Genomic DNA, 22,974 nt, shown 5'->3' on the forward strand with positions numbered 1-22,974 from the left:
CAACCAAGTTCGTTTGGAATCCAGTAACCGTAATTTCTAGGTATTTCATCAACAAGAAGATATAGATCTATCCCTTTACCTTCCCTGCAAAGGTTGTCAAAAGACATAACTAGAACTTTGTCTCTGAGCTTCTACAACGCTTGTTTGGAATCCAGCCATCTTTCATGTTCAATTTCCCAGCAGTAGGGAACACATTTGACAGCCTACCTTCATCCTACAAGCAGAATATGAATTCTAACCTGACCAAAGGGTCCCCAATCCTGGGTACTTTAGTAAAGAACAATATGCTCTTCATTTATTGGTTGTCTTTTTTTTCCGACCACGTCGTATTGAATGGGATGTTGTAAAACTTAGTAGAGTCTAAAAGCTACAATTTTGGTATTTACGTACTTGTAAAAGGGTCAAAATGCCACGGAATGGAAATCATAAGATAGCTAATCATATTTTTTTTTTATGGTCCATGACCTTTACCAGAAGGTTTTGAGCCCCATCCTCTGAAAGGACATATGCGCAAAATAGGAAAAGTTAAAGGATGAATGAGCAAAGGAACAAGCAACAAAGACAAAGATAAACACAGGACAAATAACTGGAGAAACACAGGAGCCAAAGACCAGAGGAGTGATGTAATACAGGAACAAACATAGGCAATAGTACCGCAACAAACACGTCATAACATCATGGTAGATTACTAGTAAACTCTTTACTGGGTTAGGAGTTACTAGAGAAGTGCTATCGACACTGGGTAGCACTGAATTACCATAGGTTACAGAAATTACCAAAGTGCCTGGCATCAAAATGAAACCCAGCAGGAACAATCAGTATACCTGCCCTTGCTATCCTTAAAGTTCAATTGAGATCCGATAATGTGCTTTTTTAGATGCTATGATTACAAGAATTTAGGGAGCCCCCTTATTTTGACTCTCCCAGTTCTAGGGATTTCAAAAAGTTTAGGTCCCTAGGAGTTTAGAGGTGGGCATTTACCTAAGAGTTAAATTGCAGCAAGACTTGTTTTACTTTCTTTGTAGGTGTGAGTCTTAAGTTTGTGAGAAACCTTAGAAAATCCTATTAAGGTCAAGCTTTCTTTTAGCAATTAAAATTCGGAATTTCTATTTTCGGAATTTCCTAGAAATATCAAGGAGACGAAGAATATTGATAAAAGGTCTCTAAAGAAATTCCTTGGCCAAGGGGTAATTCTGACCATAAATGATCTTTGAAAAGGTCTCTTTTGGAGATAGGGTGGTATTGACTGCTTCTTGTTTATGCCATTCAATAGGCTAGAAGTTTTTTCTATTTTACTGTCTAGATAATTAATAAAATTTTGCAAGATTTAGAGGATTTTTTCATCTCCATTAAAAACTCTATGCGCTAAGAACCTCTATTGTGTTGTTCTTTAAAATAATCATAATTTTCATCTCACTAAACTTTACAGTAAAAATGTCCACACCAGTGATACAAAATTGCTTCCACAGAAAGACATATTTGAATGACCAAATGGCCATGTTTAGACTAAAGAAATATAACTTAATCCAACCCTGACTGAAATAAGCCACATATTTGATTATCTATATCCCAAAAGTATTGGGAAAAGATACAGTGTTCAAGCAGGGGGCTACAGGGTTCTACCGCATTTTGTCTGAATTATAAGAACGTAACAAAAATGCATGTAAACAAATTTTTTAGGAGTTTTCTAGTTATTTTTTTGTACCCCCCCCCCTTATAAAAGTAATGGATGCATCCTCGTACATAGGCTTAACTAAACATATATGTTTTTAGTTTCAAGAGTACAAACAGTATGCAGTATCTGGATCCTTATCAGCAGTACCGCGACTCGAAAGGTCAGTAGCCTTATTTAATGGACTTACACAATGGGTTCAATGTATGGTCCTTGGAAGGAGTACACCCCAACAAAGAGCAGAATCGATTGTAAAATTGGTGGCCGTAACTAAGGTATGGAAAATTATTATTGATTGAGGTCAAAATTCCTAGGCATTTCAGTTATACTTAGCACTAGTTCTACTACTTGTTCTTGCTTAGTTTTGTTCTTCTTTTTCATCAGATATAGTCACATTAAATCATTGGTCATAATACATAAGAAGGAGTCTCATTAGAGACCCTAGTCTCTCATCGAGACTATCGGAAGTCTCAAATCTTAAATTCGAGTTCCATTTTTAAGATCTGCAAGGGATCAAGGGTAACCAGTATATATACCCCATCCCACGTCAGTTTCGTGCGCTGAAATTGTTGGTCATGCCAGAGTTTCAAGATAGGTATTTAAGTCAAATTACCTATTTTTGCCTTCCTTATCATCTATAATGTCATATTATTATTGCGTCATCAACGAGAACCTTTTAACATTTTGTGATGTCATGAAGGCAATCCAGCGAAAATAAAAAAAATACCTAGTGGTATTTGGGTATTTGGGTAATGGTAAATGGTATTTGGGAAACGTATTATTCACTAAATATTTCATTGTGACACAAAGTAGAACTATTTCTAATTATCTTTTCATGCTAACCAACCGTTTGAAATTAGTAAACTCTGTAATGAGTCAGAACAATTCCTAAATAAAATTGGAAGACAACTTAATATTGTCCCAAAGAATTTGCGTTTTCCACTGACCCCAGATATGTAAAACTCCAAGTATAAACTCATCATGTCTTATTAGGATACAACAGTTTAATTATTTCTGGAAGACGGAGGAAAACAGTCCAGAAAAGCGAAGCAGTTTAATGGAGATTAAAACCATCAAATTGAGCAAACCCTAAACACAAGTTTCGTCAAAATAACTAACTTTGGAAAACTATTGACCTTATAAATCATTTTCATTTCTGTTCGTAGTTTGGAGTAATTGTAAAGACTTTTTTAGCCTTTCTTTCTTGAGAGGGAAAAACTTATTGGGTTTTGGTGGGAGAGAATAATTCCGAGGATTACTAAGGATTTTCTGGTTAAGTTTCCTATAAAAAAAACCGATTAACAATGAAGTTTCAAATTCAGAAAATTACCTAAAATATCCCAAATGCGTAGTTTCAGTTTCAATTGATTTCTTTTAGGCTAACATTGATTTAGCAATTGCAATAGTAGGGCTTAAGAGTAATATACAAATTGACTTATGGCTAGAAAAGCAAAAAATAGGTTTCTGTGGCTATTGGCTAATAATTACCATGATTTACAGACTTAGCTAAATCTGTTTCTATGCAAGATTGCAAAACATATTTTTTGCACATTATGACAGCTTATTTCTGACTGGAGTGAGCAATATATATATTTTTTTTTCTTTGCATTGAGGGGAAATTTTAAATATTCTTGTGTACTACAATTTATCTGGCGGAAGTTATTAAAGATATCAGTAAAAATGAATAAAAAATTAGCTAATTATTCCAATTATCAATTGTTCGAAGGTTATATAGGTGTTACGTCCGTAATGAACTTTTGTCGGTTTTTGTAGATATACTACTCAATTATTTCCTTTTGTTTTTGGTCACTAAAAGTAAAATACGTGGTCAATATTTTTCGACACCTTACAAGACTGTTATTGTTCAATTCAACTTTAGGTTAGGCTATATGTAAAATTAAATCCAACTAAATTATGTTTACCCAAATGGTAAATAGGGAGTCTAGAAATACCTTAGGAACAACTCATGGTATTGTATATAAATTTCAGGTTATGTTTTGGGGTTTTAAACAAAACCAAAAGACACTGTATGCATCCAATATTGTCCAAAGGCATATCTGTGATATCTCAAGAACGACTAAGGGTATCAAGTTAAAATTGTCAAACAACGGTGAGTAGGAAGCTGAAGTAAATCAAAATGCACTATGTGCAACCAAGGCTGTCAAACTGGTGTTATGTGCGATATCTTCCGAAAGGTTAAGAGAATTAAATTGAAACTTTTCGACATGTGGAGGGGGATGGCTGATTAAATTTTGTCTGTACTCAAGATTGTAACATATCGGGTGATTAGAAAATAATTTATTATTTCTAGACAAAGATCGGAAAAATTATTGCCTAGTAGAAAAATAAAATACTTAATCAGCTGAATGTTGTAAATAGCTTCTATGGCACCGTTGGGGTGGTTAACAGTGCATTTAGAGGGTAGTGATCATGATATTGAAAATTGAAAAATTTGAGTTCTCACCAATTGTTTCCCATGGAATTTCCCGTGCCAAACTTTTCCTTCTAATAAAAATATTTGAATAACTGAAGCAATCCCTATTAAAAATTCATACAATCATTGTCATCATCAGCATAGGAAATCATGAAAGGTTGGATAGACTATAAATTACTAAAAGAGAGTTGCTGGAAAATATTGAAGCAATGGGAATTTGTCTTATTTTTTTTCAATTGAAAATTTCGTTTAAGGTACAAATGGGTGCATTTTTAAGAATTTTTTTTAATAAAACTTGAATTAATTTAGATACCTGCAGTTCTTTTTAAAGAACAAACTAATTTTGAAAATGAAAGGATCAGAAATTTTTGAAGTAAAATTATTCATTATATGAAAAACCATCTACATTCAATCTGTTCAAAATACTATAAACCTCCAGAATCGAAAATTAGCATCATTTTAGTGCATACTGAAGTCAGCTAAATAAAGTAAATGCCTATTGAGAGTAAAATTTTTACTAGTACCGAGAATTAGCCTGCATAAATTTGAGACAATGGGAATTTTTCATACAATATTTCAGCCAATCAGAAATTTTTGTTGTGAACTCAAAGTTTTTTGTGAATAAATATCTAAACATAAAATTACTAGAGGGGAGATCGGTTTGTGCGTATCAGCATACTTCCGGAACTTTTGTCGGCAACCAAGTGCTTGATTTGCTCTTCAATCATCTTTAGCCACACCACAAAAATGGTCCTGAAAACTAGACTCCTAATAGCCTTATTCAATAAATGTAATGATCTATTTCAGAAACTGCTAGAACTCCGCAATTACAACTCCTTGATGGCTGTTGTTGGTGGGTTAAGTCATAGTTCACTGGCACGTCTCACAAGGACGGCAGCGTGCATCCCGGTTGAGGCACAAAGAGATCTGGCAGAATTTGCCGAATTGTTGTCATCCAATTCAAACTTTGCAAACTACAGAAGGGCGATACATGAATGCAAGGGATTTAAAATCCCTATATTGTAAGTAAAAGGACGTTTAATTAGAAAGCAAGTCCTAAAAGAATCATTGTTTCTACTTGGAATAGACTTTGTGGAAGGTCTTTTAGAAATTACCCTTGAAAAATAACTTATATCAATTTATTTAAGCCCACTCCTCTCTTTCCTTGCTTGCAAAAATAACTTATATCAATTTATTTAAGCCCACTCCTCTCTTTCCTTGCTTGCTTGCTTGCTTATTTTGTTCCAGTAGCAGCTATATACTAACTTTTTCCAGGGAACTGATCAATTGGCTGGTGTTTTTTTTTACTTTTTACAGAGCTCAACCATTGCAAAATAACTAAATTAATTAAACCGTACTATCCGAATATAGTTTCTGTCGAAAGTTCTTCGACTGGTTACTTATAACCTACTTACGTGTAGAAAATGTTGACAGTGGATCCGTTTAAGGGCCGACTGGTCATCACCGAGAAGTGATCAAACAGTTCGTGGTAACGAACTGTAGTAAGGAGCGATCCGGGTCAATAGTAAACAAAACTGTAAAAAAGGAAATTTTTATGCTAAAAGATACATCAAAAGAATCGAATTTCCATGCTGATTCTAAATATACATGTTTCATCAAATTTAGTGTTTGTTATCAAAAGTTACGAGCCTGAGAAAATTTGCCTTATTTTGGAAAATAGGGGAAACACCCCCTAAAAGTCATAGAATCTTAACGAAAATCACACCATCGCATTCGGCGCATCAGAGAACCCTACAGCAAAAATTTCAAGCTCCTATCTGTAAAAATGTGGAATTTCGTATTTTTTGCCAAAAGACAGATCACGGGTGCGTGTTTATTTTTTTTTTGTTTTTTGTTTTTTTTCCCCAGGGGTCATCGTATCGACCAAGTGGTCTTAGAATGTCTTAAGAGGGTTCATTCTAACGGAAATGAAAAGTTCTAGTGCCCTTTTTAAGTGACCAAAAAATTGGAGGGCACCTAGGCCCCCTCCAATAATCATTTTTTCCCAAAGTCAACAGATCAAAATTTTGAGATAGCCATTTTGTTCCGCATAGTCGAAAACCATAAGAACTATGTCTTTGGGAATGACTTACTCCCCCACAATCCCTGAGGGAGGGGCTGCAAGTTACAAACTTTGACCAGTGTTTACATATAGTAATGGTTATTGGGAAGTGTACAGACGAATTACAGACGGAGTGTACAGGAGGATCTTTCCTTGGAGGAATATGTCATGGGGGAAAAAATTCAATGAAAAGGGCGCAGGATTTTCTAGCATTACTATAAAAAAACAATAAAAAAATAAACATGAAAACATTTTTTTTTTCAATTGAAAGTAAGGAGTAGCATCGAAACTTAAAACGAAGAGATTATTACGCATATGAGGGGTTCTAAAAATACTTTAGCATAACGAGCGAGGTATTTAGGAGGAGATAAATACCTCGCTATTTATGCTAAAGTATTTTTAGTAATTTCAACTATTTATTCTACGGCCTCTCTGATTCAGGGGTCATTCTTAAAGAATTGGGACAAAACTATACGATTTAATGTAAAGAGCGAGGTATTAACGAGGGTACAAACCCCCTCGTAAACAAAATAAAAATATAAGAATATAAAAGTTTGTTACGTAAGTTAATTCTTAAGTTACGTATATTTTTTACTAATAAAAGGTTAAAAATTAAAAGTTCTAGTTGCCTTTTTAAGTAACCGAAAAATTGGAGGGTAACTAGGCCTCCTTCCCCATCCCTTATTTCTGAAAATCGTCTGATCAAAACTAAGAGAAAGCCATTTAGCCATAAAAAGAATTAATATACAAATTTCATTTTAATAATTTATGTGCGGAGAGCCAAAATCAAACATGCATTAATTCAAAAACGTTCAGAAATTAAATAAAAAAACTAGTTTTTTTAACTTAAAACGAACAGAAATTACTCCGTATATGAAATGGATTGTCCCCTCCACAATCCCTCGCTCTTTACGCTAAAGTTTGACTCTTTGCTACGTTTCTACTTTTTAAAACAATTAAAAGCTTTAGCGTAAAGAGCGAGGGATTGTGGAGGGGACAACCCATTTCATATACGGAGTAATTTCTGTTCGTTTTAAATTTTAATGTCGCTCCTTACTTTCAGTTAAAAAAACTAGTTTTTTTTATTTAATCTCTTAAAAAGATGATATTTTTGTTGATGGAATTATGTTGTCGTAGTTAATAAAACCTTCTATGACAATCTTTACTCAAATTCAACGTCGAAAGTGTGCATGAGCACGTTTTTACACCTGTTTTGTTAAGGGTCTTTAAAATTTCGTCTCCAAACATCTTGTCAATATCTTTTGTGTCATCAATTTTTTATTAATTGCTAAAATTTCTATTTTAAAATCCATCGCGTTTTATAGATAGGTTATAATAACTTTTTCTGACAACACAAAGCATGGCATCATTTTTTTTTGCCGTCAAGCAAAGTTTTATTTCTTTATATGTCTTTGTATCTTTTTCTCTTCTGTCAAACAAAATTCCAATATTTTCTTTGTTATTGTGTGAGTGTCAACATCTTTTTCTGTGATCAGACAAGCGCTGTGTTCTTATATCTCATTGCAAAAAGCATTGCAAATTTGTATACATACGGCAAAGTGTCATTGTTTTCATACTTCCACGCTTAAAACTAAAAGGATTGTTTCATATCCTTACGATTATTCAAAGGAGAGTTAAAGTCCAGTGTTTAAGCTTTTCATCCTCTTTGGAAGTTGTTCTTGAGACTTACTAAATAAAAATAAAAAAATACGTTTTTTCTTCTGAAAATAAGGTCCTTACTGAAAAAGTAACTAAAAAATGTAAATAAACAAACACGCATCCACGTTTTTCTGGTGTATCTTTCTTCTGGAGAAAAATGCAGAATATATTTTTGTATATAGGAGTGTGAAACTTATACAGTAGAGTTTTCTGATGAAGAAAAAAAATAACTCCATGCTAGATTAGGTGTTGAGGCCTGTCGATGCTTGGGTTCTTACCACACTTTGATTAGACTGTATTAATTGTATTGTTCGTATTATTTTGTTTTTCTTACTCCGTTAATGATTTTACTCCGTTTAATTAACTAATTAAACGAATTAATTAATTAATTAATGCTTTTACTCCGTTTAAATTGTCAAAACAAGCTGGTAACAAATAAATTATTATTATTAATTATTATATGTTGAATCTGTTGGCGTGATTTTCATTCAGATTTCTAGACATTTAACGGGGGAGGGGGGTCTTCCCTTTTAAAAAAAGTAAATGCTCTTAGGCTCGTAGCTTTTGGTGGGTAACATTAAACTTTGTGAATCTTATATATTTGGAATCAGTACAATTCTCCCCTTCTTTGTATTTATCTATTGATATCCAAATTCTGTTATTTAGAGTGTTGGTTAATATTGAGCCAAATCGGTCCTTTATTACAGTTCGTTACCACGAACTCTTTGGAAATAGAATGCATTGCAAAATTACTTTTTGCAACATTGGTTCATCCATGTTGATTTTGATTTCTTCTAATGTAAGGGGGTGGCTTAATTTGGTCTCAATGGACTTAAGAGTAACATAGAATTAATACAACAAATACTGCACAAAAATAATTACACTTTTTAATAACTAGTAAGACGATTGCAATGGCAAGGTTGAATATTGTGTAATACTGTCCTTTCTGCTCATTTTAATGGCTGTAAGTGTCCTTAGTGGGGATGGGGGCTAGGATTGAAAAATAATTGTTTTACTAAAAAACATCAATTTTTTTTAGTTTACCAAACTCTGCCTTTTTATACATTTTCGGTTTCTCTGGAGATAGAGAGAGAAGGGAGGGGGATATGAGCCCTGCCCTAGGAAGGCACCCTTGTATGAATGTGCTATACATTCCTCCTTTGTCAAGTTGACATAACGCCAAGCCTGTCTTTCTTGTATGTCTAATTTTCCCTCGTAAATTCTACAGCTAGTGTTAAGAGCCTGCGGCAGCCAATCTCGTAAATTAAGATTTCTGTAAAAAAAATGAAACAAAACATCAACAGGGGAGCTTCATATAACATATCATGGATTCAGGTTGTCCAGAAACTTCCTTTTAAAAATTTTCATCTGAAAAAATAAATAAAGGAGATACTTTATAAGTTCTAATTTTTATATTTACCGTTAAGGCCTTTCTTCAGTCTACAGGCAAGTTTGTGCACTATGAAGGTAAATTCAAAAATGCAGAGAGACTCAAATAGGGCTGAGGATCGAAAGCGTGAAGGTAGGACTAATTAGCTGAACAAAATACAAATTTTGGAACTCCAATAGAGAGGATGGAGTTAAAATTTTAGGTATACCTTTAAAATCTTGCAGTACCGATCAATACCGATGCGTATCGATCAATCTATTCTATACCCGAGAATTGATTTGGAATTAGGGTAGGGAAGGAGAGAAAATAAAATCATTTGTCCAACTCTACACGTCATCAGAGTTATCTTAAGACATCCAGCCTAGTTACTTAAAGAATATTCAGACAGTATCCAAAGTAATTCAACATTCAAGCTAGTTAAATGAAAATTGACATGACATTCAAAAGTAACATAACTATAGTAAGCGGCATTTCAGAAAAAAGAATGAGTTCTTTCGTGTAAGCCCCAAATTCTCAACAAGATTTTTTTTTTTAGCAAAAACATTAACATATTGCTTTTTTCATATTCAGAGGAATTCACCTGAAGGATTTGATATCTGTCAATGTTGCTATGGAAGATTTTGTTGATGGCGAGCTACTAAACTTCCGCAAGATGCAACAACTAGCATCAATTTTTCAAGAGTTACAAGAAGTTCAGTCAACTCCTCCACCAGACGGCGCAAATATGGACCTGGTGAATACGCTCCGAGTAAGTAATTTATAGAGTAAACAAAAACAATGAGATTAATCAAATAGTTCATGGTAACAAACTGTAAATAAGGAGCGAATCAGCCTAATAAACAGAAACTCTAAAAAATCAATTTTGAAAACAGTTAAGATATTAAAAGGATTAGCTTTTAATGGTAATTCCAAATATGTAATTCAAAAAGGTTAGTGACACCTGTCAAAAACCACAACACCACCGAAAATTCAAGCGATCTAAATAAAAATTGCGCCATCAGATTCGATGGCAATCTGTAATTGCCATCGAAAATCGCCATTGATTTCACCAATGAATTTTTTTAACGTAAAATATTAGTTGACAAGGATAGGTATTTATTATTTCACAGACTGTCAAAGATCTTAGTTTTCGTTTGAAGTTCATCTCCAGTTTGAAAGATGCATCAATGCCATTTACTTATTCCGAAAATTTCTTCATTGCATAGATCAAGAGTTATTTTTCTTTGTATTTCCAAAAACTTGCCAAGAGTCACTTAAGTTCAAAGCACTTTATTTCTACTAAAGAAGTAACTACATAAGCTTTTTCAAATTGACACTTGTTGACCTGTCATTAGTTCAGTGACATGAAAGTAGTTCAAATTTTGTATCTACGGTTCAAAAAGATCCAGTGTTGAAAGCAAAGGGAAATCTTTTTAGGTTAAAAAAAAGTTTAAGGGTTTGAAATATATTCAAAGGGAGCGTCGTAAGGAGTTTTGAAAATCCAAAATAATTGGAAATCCCTTATTATAAAGGACTAAGCTTATATATTATATTATTTATTTTTTATTATTACAAAGATTATTATTTTTTTGCTTATAAATATTTATGATTATTTCTATTATGAATAATTTATGTATGTTGATTATTCTAAGGGTTATGGGTAGGATCGTATAATTTAAATGCGGAAATCTTCTGGATTTTTTTATGTGTAAAATTTGACGTTTGGGACACCAGCTTATGTTCATGAGAGCTGTTACTCTTGACTGAGTAATAGTATCAAAATGTTATGATAACATCATACTCCTTAGCATTACTACAGCATAAATGGCGCCAAATATATGCAAAAGATATATCTTTTCTGCTTAGTTTTATTTTCAGAGCTGAAATCTAATGTAAAATAAAAATAGATTAATAAGACCAAAAATCGAGCGTGAAACACGATAAATGTCAATGAAACGAAATGGAAATAAAAATGTTTTAAATAATTTTCCCTTTTATCTTAGCTAGTAATTTGAATCTTAACCATTAACCATGGCCAAAGGATGTGGAGGCCATTTAGCTTACTGCTTTGTTCGAAGGAGCTATGGAGCTCAATAGCCTCAATACACCTCTGTTTGTGTTGCATCAATATTGTGATTTACTTCCAACAATAAAATTAGGCGGCTTATATTACCAAAAAGTAATTTATTGGTTTCCCATTAGGTATCACTTGACCTAGCATATTCAGAAGACGAGATATATGAGCTGTCCTTATCAAGAGAACCAAGAAGCTGTTCCCCACATTGTTCTCCTACTCGAGTGCATTCTTCTGAATGGAGTTCTCCATGCCACATTCCAAGTATTGTTAGGCCCCAAATGTCGAAGAATCTCTCCCCTCCATCTCATCTCAACTGTACTCCAGTCAGGCAATTTGTGAAGCAGCGATCCGATGAGTATAAAAGTATTAAGCCCCTTATCAACTCTCGAAGATGCAGAAGTTCTAGTTCTTCTTCAGCTTCAGGCATAAGCCATCCTACTGTAAGTTTACATTTGTTCTATTTTAGTTCCAACTTTTTAACTTTACGCTAAAACAAAACACCAATACATACGAACCAATGAAACATGAAAAAAGTCAGCAGAAACATTATATCTTCATGGGATAAAGACAAGCGAAATCATCCAAGGATCTTCAGGAAAAGGGATTATCGAGAAACGGGTCTGGAGACATTGTCCTGCTGTATCTACCAAGTCGTAGCTCTTTGAGTAGGGTTGTAATCTCTTAACAAAGGGGTCCAAGTAAAAATAAACGAAATTCCTGAAAAATTTAAAAAAGAATATATATTGAATTTGTTGAAATCAGTTTCAAAAAATTCTTAATTCAAGAGAATTTTTGAATAATTTTTAATAAGTTAGTTTTTGTAATCTACCTTGAAATGTATGAGCTACTAGTTAGAATGATATTACTATTTAAGCATAATTTCTAGTCAAAGGGTGTGTTCCAGAGCTCGACTCCCAATAATAATGATGAATTACGACGTTTATAGCATTTAATTTATAGCCATCTAAAAGGTTTTTATAGTTTGTTGTCGTCACCAAAACAGGTTTTAGTTTACTGGAAGAAGCACCCTGTGAGAATCATACAGGCGTGGTGTTTTTACCACTGGTCACTTCCTTTTTAGCATCTGCCTTTTTTGAGACCTTTGTGTTCCAGAAATTGTGTTGAACGCTAAGCGTTAAACGCAATTTTTCTAACTAAAATTTTTTCTAACTAAAATATTTTTTTTGTAACTAATTTTTTAGATTAACCAATTTTTAAATTTTCTAAAATTTTTCTAACTAAAACCAAGAGTTCATTAACAGCTATTTCACGATTGTAAAATGTCGGTAAACTACTAAGGAATTTATCAGTTTAACAATAACAAAGATTCTCAATAATGCACAATGACTCAAATTCATTACTGAGACATGGTTAAAAGATTCAGAACTGTTAAAATTTGTGCCATAAACGGTGAAAGGGCTAACCTTGGACTGAGGGTAATTAGTATTCTAATATTGCCTTTTATGGCACTGAATATGTAGACTATATATTTTATAAGTAGTTTAAAATTATCTCATAATTTATGTGTATTTTCAAGTTAGCCAACAAGGTTTCAGAAGTTTAAAATTAGTTTCTTAAACGGTGAAAGGGCTAACCTTGGACTTATGGCAATTAGTATTCTAAGCTTACCTCTTATGATAGACTATATATTTTATAAGTAGTTTAAAATTATCTCATAATTTATGTGTATTTTCAAGTTAGCCAATAAGGTTTCAAAACTGTTAAAATTAGTTTCATAAACGGTGAAAGGGCTAACCTTGGACTTATGGCAATTAGTATTCTAATATTGCCTTTAATGGCACTGAATCTGTAGACTATATACTTTATAAGTAGTTTAAGACTATTTCAGAATTCATGTGTATTTTCAAGTAAGCCAACAAGGTTTCAGAACTGTTAAAATTAGTGTCATAAACGGTGAAAGGGCTAACCATGGACTGAGGAAAGTTAGTATTCTAATATTGTCTTTTATGGCACTGAATCTATAGACTATATATTTTATAAGTACTTTAAGATTATCTCAATATTCATGTGTATTTTTAAGTTAGCTTACAAGGTTTCAGAACTGTTAAAATTATTACCATAAACGGTAAAAGGGTTAACCTTGGACTAAGGGCAATTAGTATTCTAATATTGCCTTTTATTGCACTGAATCTATAGACTATATATTTTAGAAGTAGTTTAAAATTATCTCATAATTTATGTGTATTTTCAAGTTAGCCAACAAGGTTTCAGAACTGTTAAAAGTGAGTGTCATAAACGGTGAAAGGGCTATCCATTGACTAAGGAAAATTAGTATTCTAATATTGTCTTTTATGGCACTGAATCTATAGACTATATGTTTTATAAGTACTTTAAGATTACCTCAGAATTCATGTGTATTTTCAAGTTAGCCTACAAGGTTTCAGAACTGTTAAAACTATTACCATTAACGGTAAAAAGGCTAATCTTGGACTAAGGGCAATTATTATTGTAATATTGCCTTTTATGGCACTGAATCTATAGACTATATATTTTATAAGTAGTTTAAGATTATCTCAGAATTTATGTGTATTTTCAAGTTAGCCAACAAGGTTTCAGAACTGTTAAAATTAGTGTCATAAGATAATTTGTAAGTAGTTTAAGATTATTTCTGAGTCATGTGTATTTTTAAGTTAGCCAACAAGGTCGATTAACTTCATGAAGCTTCTAAGATACAAGACAAAGAACAATATTAAAAATATGCTATTTGAAAGAGTCAAACCTATGATTACCAACGAGATCTCAGACAGAATCATTAAAGTCAACGATTTAAATATGTATAAATGATAACTCATCCCAATATATTTCCTTTTAATTCAGATTTGCCACTCATGATATATTAAAATAACTGGAATGAATATTTTTTCTTTTCAAGTCAATGAAAATAGAAGTGAGAAGACAGAATTATTATAACCAACGAGTTAAATATGTATAAATGATAACTCATCACAATATATTTCTTTTTAATCCAGATTTGCCACCCATGTTATCTTAAAATAATTGGAATGAATATTTTTTTCTTTTAAAGTCAATGAAAATAGAAGTGAGAAGACAGAATTATTATAGCCAACGAGTTAATTATGTGTAAATGATAACTCATCACAATATATTTCTTTTTAATTCAGATTTGCCACTCATGATATCTTAAGATAATTGGAATGAATTTCCATTGGAATGAAATCAAGTGAATAAAGCAGTCTTGCTTTAAGACTATTGTATATCAAAAGGAAAGTGTCAAGATCTGACGAAAAAAACTGAATCAATGAAAATAGAAATGAGAAGTAGATAAAAAGAAAGATTAGGACAATTTTCAGTTGGACTTTTAAAGGACTTTTAAAAGTAAATGGCTTAATTCTTCAGATATTTTTGGCTCAGTTGTATCTACTGAATTGTATCATAGGCAGCGCAACAGCTCTGCCTAAGCAAAGAGCGACGTGGACACAATATATTATTAAATAAAAAAACTAGTTTTTTAAACTGTAAGTAAGGAGCGATATTAAAACTTAAAACGGACAGAAATTACTCCGTATATGAAATAGGTTGTCCCCTCCGCAATCCCTCGCTCTTTACGCTAAAGTTTTTAATTGTTTTAAAAAGTAGAATTGTGACAAAGAATCAAACTTCAGCGTATAGAGCAAGGGATTGCGGAGGGGACAACCTATTTCCTATACGGAGTAATTTCTGTCCGTTTTAAGTTTTAATATCGCTCCTTACTTTCAGTTTAAAAAACTAGTTTTTTAATTTAATTTTTGAACGTTTTTGAATTAAAGCATTTTTGATTTTGGCTCTCCGCACATTAATTAGTAAAATGAAATTTGCATATTAATTTTTTTTTTGGCTAAACGGCTTTCTCTTAGTTTTGATCAGACGATTTTGAGAAATAAGGGGTGGGGAAGGAGGCCTAGTTGCCCTCCAATTTTTCGGTTACTTAAAAATGCAACTAGAACTTTTAATTTTTAACGAAAGTTTTTATTAGTAAAAAATATACGTAACTTAAGAATTAACTTACGTAGCAAACTTTTATGCTCTTATATTTTTTATTATGTATATGAGGGGGTTTGTCCCCTCGTTAATACCTCGCCTTTTACACTAAATCTTAAGTTTTGTCCCAATTCTTTAAGAATGACCCCTGAATCAGAAAGGCCGTGGAATAAGTAGTTGAAATTACTAAAAACACTTAGCATAAAGAGCAAGGTATTTATCTCCTCCTAAATACCTCGCTCTTTATGCTAAAGTATTTTTAGAACCCCTCATATGCGTAATAATCTCTGTTAGTTTTAAGTTTTAATGCTACTCTTTACTTTCAGTTGAAAAACTTTTTCGTGTTTATATTTTCATTGTTTTTTTTATAGTAATGGTAGAAAATCCCGCGCCCTGTTCATTGAATTTCTCTTCCCCCATGACATGTTCCTCCAAGAGAAGATCCTCCCACATAGCCTCCTCCCCTCAACCCCACCCCAAACCAAAAAAAATCCCCTTGAAAACGTCTGTACACTTCCCAATAACAATTACTGTATGGAAACACTGGAAAAAGTTTGTAACTTGCAGCCCCTCCCCCACGGATTGTGGGGAAGTGAGTCACTCCAAAGACATATTTAATATGGTTTTCCACAATGGGGAACAAAATGGCTATCTCAAAATTTGGATCCGTTGACTTTGGGAAAAAATGAGCGTGGGAGGGGATCTAGGTGCCCTCCAATTTTTTTGGTCACTTAAAAAGGGCACTAGAACTTTTCATTTCCGTTAGAATGATCCCTCTTGCAAGATTCTAGGAACACTTGGTCGATACGATGACCCCTGGGAAAAAAAACAAAAAAAAAAAAACAAAAAAACAAATAAACACGCACCCGTGATTTGTCTTCTGGCAAAAAATACGAAATTCCACATTTTTGTAGATAGGAGCTTGAAATTTTTTCTGTAAGGTTCTCTTATACGCTGAACACGATGGTGTGATTTTCGTTAAGATTCTATGACTGTTAGGGGGTATTTCCCCCTATTTTCCAAAATAAGGCAAATTTTCTTAGGCTCGTAATTTTTGATGACAAAGATTAAATTTGATGAAACTTATATATCTAGAATCAGCATAAAAATTCGATTCTTTTGATGTATCTTTTAGCATCAAAAATCCGTTTTTTAGAGTTTCGTTTACTATTGAGCCGGGTCGCTCCTTAGTTCGTTACCACGAACTGTTTGATAATTATTATTTTTTATTTTTTTTAGACCAGGGCACTTTGTATCGAAGAAGTTGTCGTAGAAACTTTGAAAAGGACTCATTCAATTGGAAATTGAAGGGTCTATTGCCCTTTTCAATAGTTGAAAGTGAGCGAAGGGCAACTAATCCCCCTACTTCGCTTACTATTTCCCCGAAAATATCTAATCAAAATTTGTTCAAAGTAGTTGAAAGGTCTGGAAATTTGGTCTTTGAGGATGACAACCAGCCACAGCCCTTAGGGTAATGGTTGTAAGTTATCCCCGGGGGGTAAACAAAGTTTCTATAGAAAGGGTGATCGTATAAACTTCGGGGAGGGCTCATTGGATTACTAATCAGAAGTTTTAGTACCCTTTTTGAGATTCACAGGGATTGGAGGGTAGATAACCCTCACACCTCACATTTTCCAGAAATGCATTTGATGGAAATTTTGAGATGACCTTTTGTTGCCGTAGAAACTTTGAAAAAAGGTCATTCATCAATTAAAATATAAATGAGAAGCAGGATAAATGAAAGATTTGGAAAATTTTCCGTGGTTGAAAAAGGACTTAAAAAGGAAAGGACTTCTTTCTGAACATATTTAGGCTCAGTTGGGTTTACTGTATTGTAGCATAGGCAGCGCAATAGTAAAGACTAACCTAATAAAATAGTAAAGACACACCTATGTAAAGAGTAATTTGAGCATAATGTATTATTTATTTATTTTTATTTTAGTTTTTAGATCAGGGCAGTTTGTATAGGAGTGGTTATCGTCCAAACTTCGAAAAGAATTCATTTCATGGGGTATTGAAGGGGCTAGTGCCCTTTTTAATAGTCGAAAGTGGTTGGAGGGCAGCCAACCCCCATCCCACGCCCACCATTTTACCAAACACATCCAATCAAAATTTGCTCAACGTAGTTCAAAGGTCCGGAAATTATGTCTTTGAGGATGACAACCAGCCACAGTCCCCAGGGCAAGAGTTGCAAGTTATGCCATGGGGGCATATAACGTTTACATAGAAAGGGTGATCATATAAATCTCGGAGAGGGCTCATTAGATTGGTAATCAGAAATTTTAACACCCTTTTTGAGATTCAGAGTGATTGAAGGGTGGATAACCCCTCCCCCCTACATCTCGTATTTTCCCGAAATGCCTCTGATAGAAATTTTGAGACTGCCATTTGTTGTCATAAAAACTTCGAAAAGAGCTCATTCAATTGGGAATTGAAAGGGCCAGTGCCCTTTTAATAGTAAAAAGTGATTGGAGGACAACTAACCCCCCTACACACGCCCACCATTGCATATAAGGCGTACAAGGTGTATATAGAAAGGGTGATCGTATAAATTTCGGAATGGGCTCACTGGATCGAGAAACAGAAGCTCTAGCGATCTTTTTAGGATTCAGAGTGATCAGAGGGTGGATAAACCCTCCCCCTCCTCCACACCTCGTATTTTCCCGAACTGCATCTGATTGAAATTTTGCGATGGCCATTTGTTGTCGTAAAAACTTCAAAAACAGCTCATTCAATTGAAAATTAAAAGAACCAGTGTCCTTTTAGTAGTAGAAAGTGATTGCAGGGTGACTAACCTCCCTCCCACGCCTACCGTTGCCATAAACACATCCAATTAAAATTTAGAGACAGCCTTTTTGTTCAACGTAATTGAAGGTCCATAAATAATGTATTTGATGATGACATCCCCCCACCCATACAACCCTCAGGGCAAGGTTATAATCTATGGCCCGGGGTCATATAACGTATATATAGAAAGGGTTATCGAGTGAACTTCGGAAGGGGCTCCTTGGAATGGTAATAAGAAGTTCTAGTGCCATTTTTAAGATTCAGAGTGATCGGAGGGTGGATAACCCTTCCCTTAAAGGGCTAGTACCCTTTTTATTAGTAAAAAGTGATTGTAGGAAAACAAGCCCCCCCCCCCCCTATCACGCCCATCAATTCCTTAAACATATCTAATCAAAATTTGGAGATAGCCATTTTGTTCAGTCTAGTTGAAAGGTCTGTAAATTATGTCCTTGGCAACCTCCATACCTTCTCAAAGCCAAAATGCTGCCTTGGTTTTGTGACACCCCTATTAGAACTCAAATTTCCATTTTTTAGGGCACTCCCAATTTTTCACAGTGATTGATTCAATACAGTCCAAGTGGGAGAAAAATTACCAACTAAATAAACTCGCATATTTAGTCATGCCCAAGAGGCAAAATAAAATTTATTGTGTCTTAGATAGAAGCTCAAACTTCTGATGTTTTGACGAATTTTCTGAATACGGAATACCCTTCTCCTTTTCCTTCTCTGTTAACACTGTTTTTTTTTCTTCCATGTCTCTTACTACACGCAAGTGAGGTTCTACTTATCAAGCGTCTTTTGTTTTAAAAGGCCTTTGGAAGATATATTAGTTTTTGCCATCAAATATACTAAATATGACACATTGAAGTTGCTCTTTTTTCCAACAGTGTGCAAACTGTCGTGAGCAGTAAATTATAATAGACAACCGTTAACTTGATAAACTTTTCATATTTCTTTTCGTATAAAAGTTGGATTTCTTTTTACATAAACACGTTTTAATTTTGCATTTCCTAGAGTTTACAGTAAATGAAGTGTACTTCCTTATTAGCCAGTACATACCTGAGGAGTTTACTGAATATAAGATATGAGAAAACCAGTTTCATAGCTACAAAGACAAATGACGGGTGATAGAATCCATCGGACTTGTTTAATTTGGGCTACGTATTTACACATTAGGCATGTGTGTGGGGGTATAGTTAGGCTACTTTAAGACCCCCCACCCACCCCTAATATGCAAATATATAGCCCAAATTACATTATTATATAAACTAAAGTATTATATTTTCATCATATTTTGGTATATTTCATTAGGATTAACCCAACTTCACTTGTCTAATGTGTATTGGCTAATGCGGAAGTACCGAATGAGATATGCATATGAGCTCACTGTTCATTATTACATACAATTTGATTACCTTTGCCACTAAAAACACTTCTTATTAAAATAGTTTAAAGTTAAAAAAGACTTCGAATGGTAATAAAATCGAAACAGGTCTTTTACACTTACCTGAACAGTTCGAAACTAAGTTTTCAGCTTACGTTTTTAGGTTTAAGTTTATTGGAGTAAGATTAGAAAATATTTAAGCAGCAGATTTTGGAATTGGATATCAAACGTAGGGTAATATATCTGTTATTTCGCAAGCCTCGTTTTATTGGTATTCTATCTAACACAAGACCTTTCTGTTTTTCTTAGCGAAATGCCAAGTTTTTATTATTTTCAGGGTGCCTATTAACTGATGGCATGTACTTTGAGGTAATTAATAATAAGAAAAAGTTATTGTTAATTATAAGATTAATTATAAGATAATAATAATAATTTTACGGTTTTTAACTTCGAATGAATACACTTTACAATTATATATACCTTTTGAATGTTATTTGAATGAATGTAAAAACTATCAATTTTCGAAGGCAAAGTCATGTTTTAGATACCATATTAGGTACCATATACCATTGAATTTAAAAAAAGGGAATAGTTGTGAAAAAAGTCAAAGTCATGGCCAATTGTAGAAAACAGCCAAGACAGATTGTCCAATTAAGTGGGCAGCCCAGTCAAAGTTAATTTTACCCCTTTGATTGCCGTTGTTACTGTCTCCCATTTATCAAACAGTTCGTAGTAACGAACTGTAGTAAGGAGCGACCCGGCTCAATAGTAACCAAAACTCTAAAAAATGGAATTTTGATACCAATATCTACATCAAAAGAATCGCATTTTAATGCTGATTTTAAATATATAAGTTTCATCAAGTTTAGTCTTACCCATCAAAAGTTATGAGCCTGAGAAAATTTGCGTTATTTTAGAAAATAGGAGGAAACGCCCCCTAGAAGTCATAGAATCTTAACGAAAATCACACCAACAGATTCAGCGTATCAGAGAACCCTACTGTAGAAGTTTCAAGCTCATATCTGCAAAAATGTGGAATTTTGTATTTTTTGCCAGAAGGCAGATCACGGATGCGTGTTTATTTGTTTTTTTTTTTGATTTTTTTGTTTTTTTTGTTTTTTTCCCCAGGGGTGATCGTATCGACCCAGTTGTCCTAGAATGTTGCAAGAGGGCTCATTCTAACGGAAATGAAAATTTCTAGTGCCCTTTTTAAGAGACCAAAAAATTGGAGGGCACCTAAGCCCCCTCTCACGCTAATTATTTTACCAAAGTCAACGGATCAAAATTCTGAGATAGCCATTTGATTCAGCGTAGTCGAAAAACCTTATAACTATGTCTTTGAGGGCCAACTTACTCCCCCACAGTCCCCATGGGAGGGGCAACAAGTTACAAACTTTGACCAATGCTTACATATAGTAATGGTTATTGGGAAGTGTACAGGCGTTTTCAGGAGGACTTTTTTGGTTGGGGGAGGGGTTGAGAAGAGGGAGATATGCTGGGGGAACTTTCCATCGATAATTTGTCATGGGGGAAGAAAATCTCCATGAAGGGAGCGCAGGATTTACTAGCATTATTTAAAAAAAAAACAATGGAAAAATAAATATGAAAAAGTTCTTTCAGCTGGAAGTAAGGAACAGTATTAAAACTTAAAACAAACAGAAATTATTACCCATTTGAGGGGCTCACCTCCTCCTAATACCTCGCCCTTTACGCTAAAGTATATTTAGTAATTTCAACTATTTATTCTACGGCTTTTGTGGTCATTCAAGTAATTTCAACTATTTATTCTACGGCTTTGGTCATTCTTAATGAATTGGGACAAAATTTAAGCTTTAGTGTAAAGAGCGAGGATCTGACAAGGGGGCGAACCCCCTCATATATGTAATAAAAATATGAGAATACAAAAGTTATTTACGTAAGCTAATTTATAAGTTTCGTAAATCTTTTACTAATAAAAATATTCGTTAAAAATTAAAAGTTCTAGTTGCCTTTTTAATTAACCAAAAAATCGGAAAGCAACTAGGCTTCCTCCCCCGCTCCTTTTTTCTCAAAATCATTCGATCAAAATTATGAGAAAGCCATTTAGCCAAAAAAAAAAATGCAAATTTCGTTTTAATTATTCCTTTGCGGAGAGTCAAAATCAAAACATGCATTGATTCAAAAACGTTCAGAAATTAAATAAAAAAAAAAAACAAGTTTTTTTAACTGAAGGTATGGAGCGACATTAAAACTTAAAACGAACAGAAATTACTTCGTATATGAAAGAGGCTGCTTCCTCATCAACGCCCCGCTCTTTACGCTAAAGTTTTTTTACTGTTTTAAAAAGAAGAATTGAGAGACAGAGTCAAACTTTAGCGTAAAGAGCGTGGCGTTGATGAGGAAGCAGCCTCTTTCATATACGAAGTAATTTCTGTTCGTTTTAAGTTTTAATGTCGCTCCTTACCTTCAGTTAAAAAAACTTGTTTTTTTTATTTAATGTTCAATAAGAGATAAGTCTTATTGTTCATGTTACACTGATGTTTGAAGATGCGTAAAGAACGTAAGAAACTCCTATTTGGCCAATTTCCTCATACAAAATTTATCAATATGTTACTGTGAAGATACATCTAAAAACTGTGTTGTCTTTTAATTTTCCAGATAGCACTCAACATTCCGTCCACTTCTCTATTAGCTTCCACATTTCGGAGAGATTCAAGCGGAGATCCTTTTGATGATACTGAAAGTCACTCAGCTGAATCGTTGGTGGATCTCAGTGTTCATTCCTTTTATGAAACGATTTGTATTAAACCTACCTTGTGCGCTCACTGTTCAGGCCTGGTATGTTTTTCTTAATAGTCACTTTTTTATCTGTATTGTATTGTATCAGATTAACGACGCTTCTTGACTACTAAGGTTCTTGCGTCAGCCCTGCAGTTCATTCCTGCAGCATGATTCGATCGCTGGGTCCCGTATTACCAAGCTAAGGTCAGATCCACTGCGCCATCACAGGACAAAATATTTATGTTGGTGTTAGTCGGGAATGGAACCTCCGCTTCCACTTACTTTTTTATCTTCTTCTTCTTGCTAGATTATTAGAAGAAATCATTTCATAACCTGTATGCAATTCCAGATTAGGAAAGCGAGTAGAAAATAAAGTCATTTATTTATTAGTAATAAATATACGGAACTTACAAATTAACTTACATAATGAACACTTGTATTCGTACATTTTTATTACGTGTATGTTACATGTTACATTTATTGTGAGCAATAAAAAATAACATGTATGAAATATAAACGAAGTAATGGGGGAAGTATATTTATTTGTGAATTAAAATCAATAAAAAAAGAAAAACAAAAATTATTATAGAGTTATTATTTACTCTTTAATACCATTTAAAATTTTGACTCTCATCATCCCTGACAACATTTTCAGTAATTTATTTGCATATCAATATATACTTTTATATTGAAGTATTATATTTCGTTAATCATATCTTGCTAAAATGAGCTTAATAAGAAAGCTTGTCCTCAGTTGCTTAGTCTAGGCTG

At 33.6% G+C, this 22,974-nt stretch overlaps 2 protein-coding genes across 2 annotated transcripts in view; one reads left to right on the top strand and one right to left on the bottom strand.

Annotated features, from left to right (window-relative positions):
* Nucleotides 1–22,974, top strand: part of LOC136028916 (RAS guanyl-releasing protein 2-A-like) — a 127,809-nt gene that overhangs the window by 94,921 nt on the left and 9,914 nt on the right. Inside the window, exons 7-11 of the mRNA XM_065706882.1 lie at nucleotides 1,774–1,947; nucleotides 4,914–5,128; nucleotides 9,788–9,965; nucleotides 11,399–11,713; nucleotides 22,081–22,260. Coding sequence (XP_065562954.1) covers nucleotides 1,774–1,947; nucleotides 4,914–5,128; nucleotides 9,788–9,965; nucleotides 11,399–11,713; nucleotides 22,081–22,260 — 1,062 coding nt within the window. The remainder of the gene's footprint in view (nucleotides 1–1,773; nucleotides 1,948–4,913; nucleotides 5,129–9,787; nucleotides 9,966–11,398; nucleotides 11,714–22,080; nucleotides 22,261–22,974) is intronic.
* The window catches only part of LOC136028917 (uncharacterized), a 166,321-nt gene continuing 154,966 nt past the window's right edge, over nucleotides 11,620–22,974 (bottom strand). The window contains exon 5 of the mRNA XM_065706888.1: nucleotides 11,620–11,990. The gene's annotated coding sequence lies outside the window, so the exon portion shown is untranslated. The remainder of the gene's footprint in view (nucleotides 11,991–22,974) is intronic.

Source organism: Artemia franciscana, chromosome 7, assembly GCF_032884065.1.
Source record: "Artemia franciscana chromosome 7, ASM3288406v1, whole genome shotgun sequence".
Classification (NCBI taxonomy): Eukaryota; Metazoa; Arthropoda; class Branchiopoda; order Anostraca; family Artemiidae; genus Artemia; species Artemia franciscana.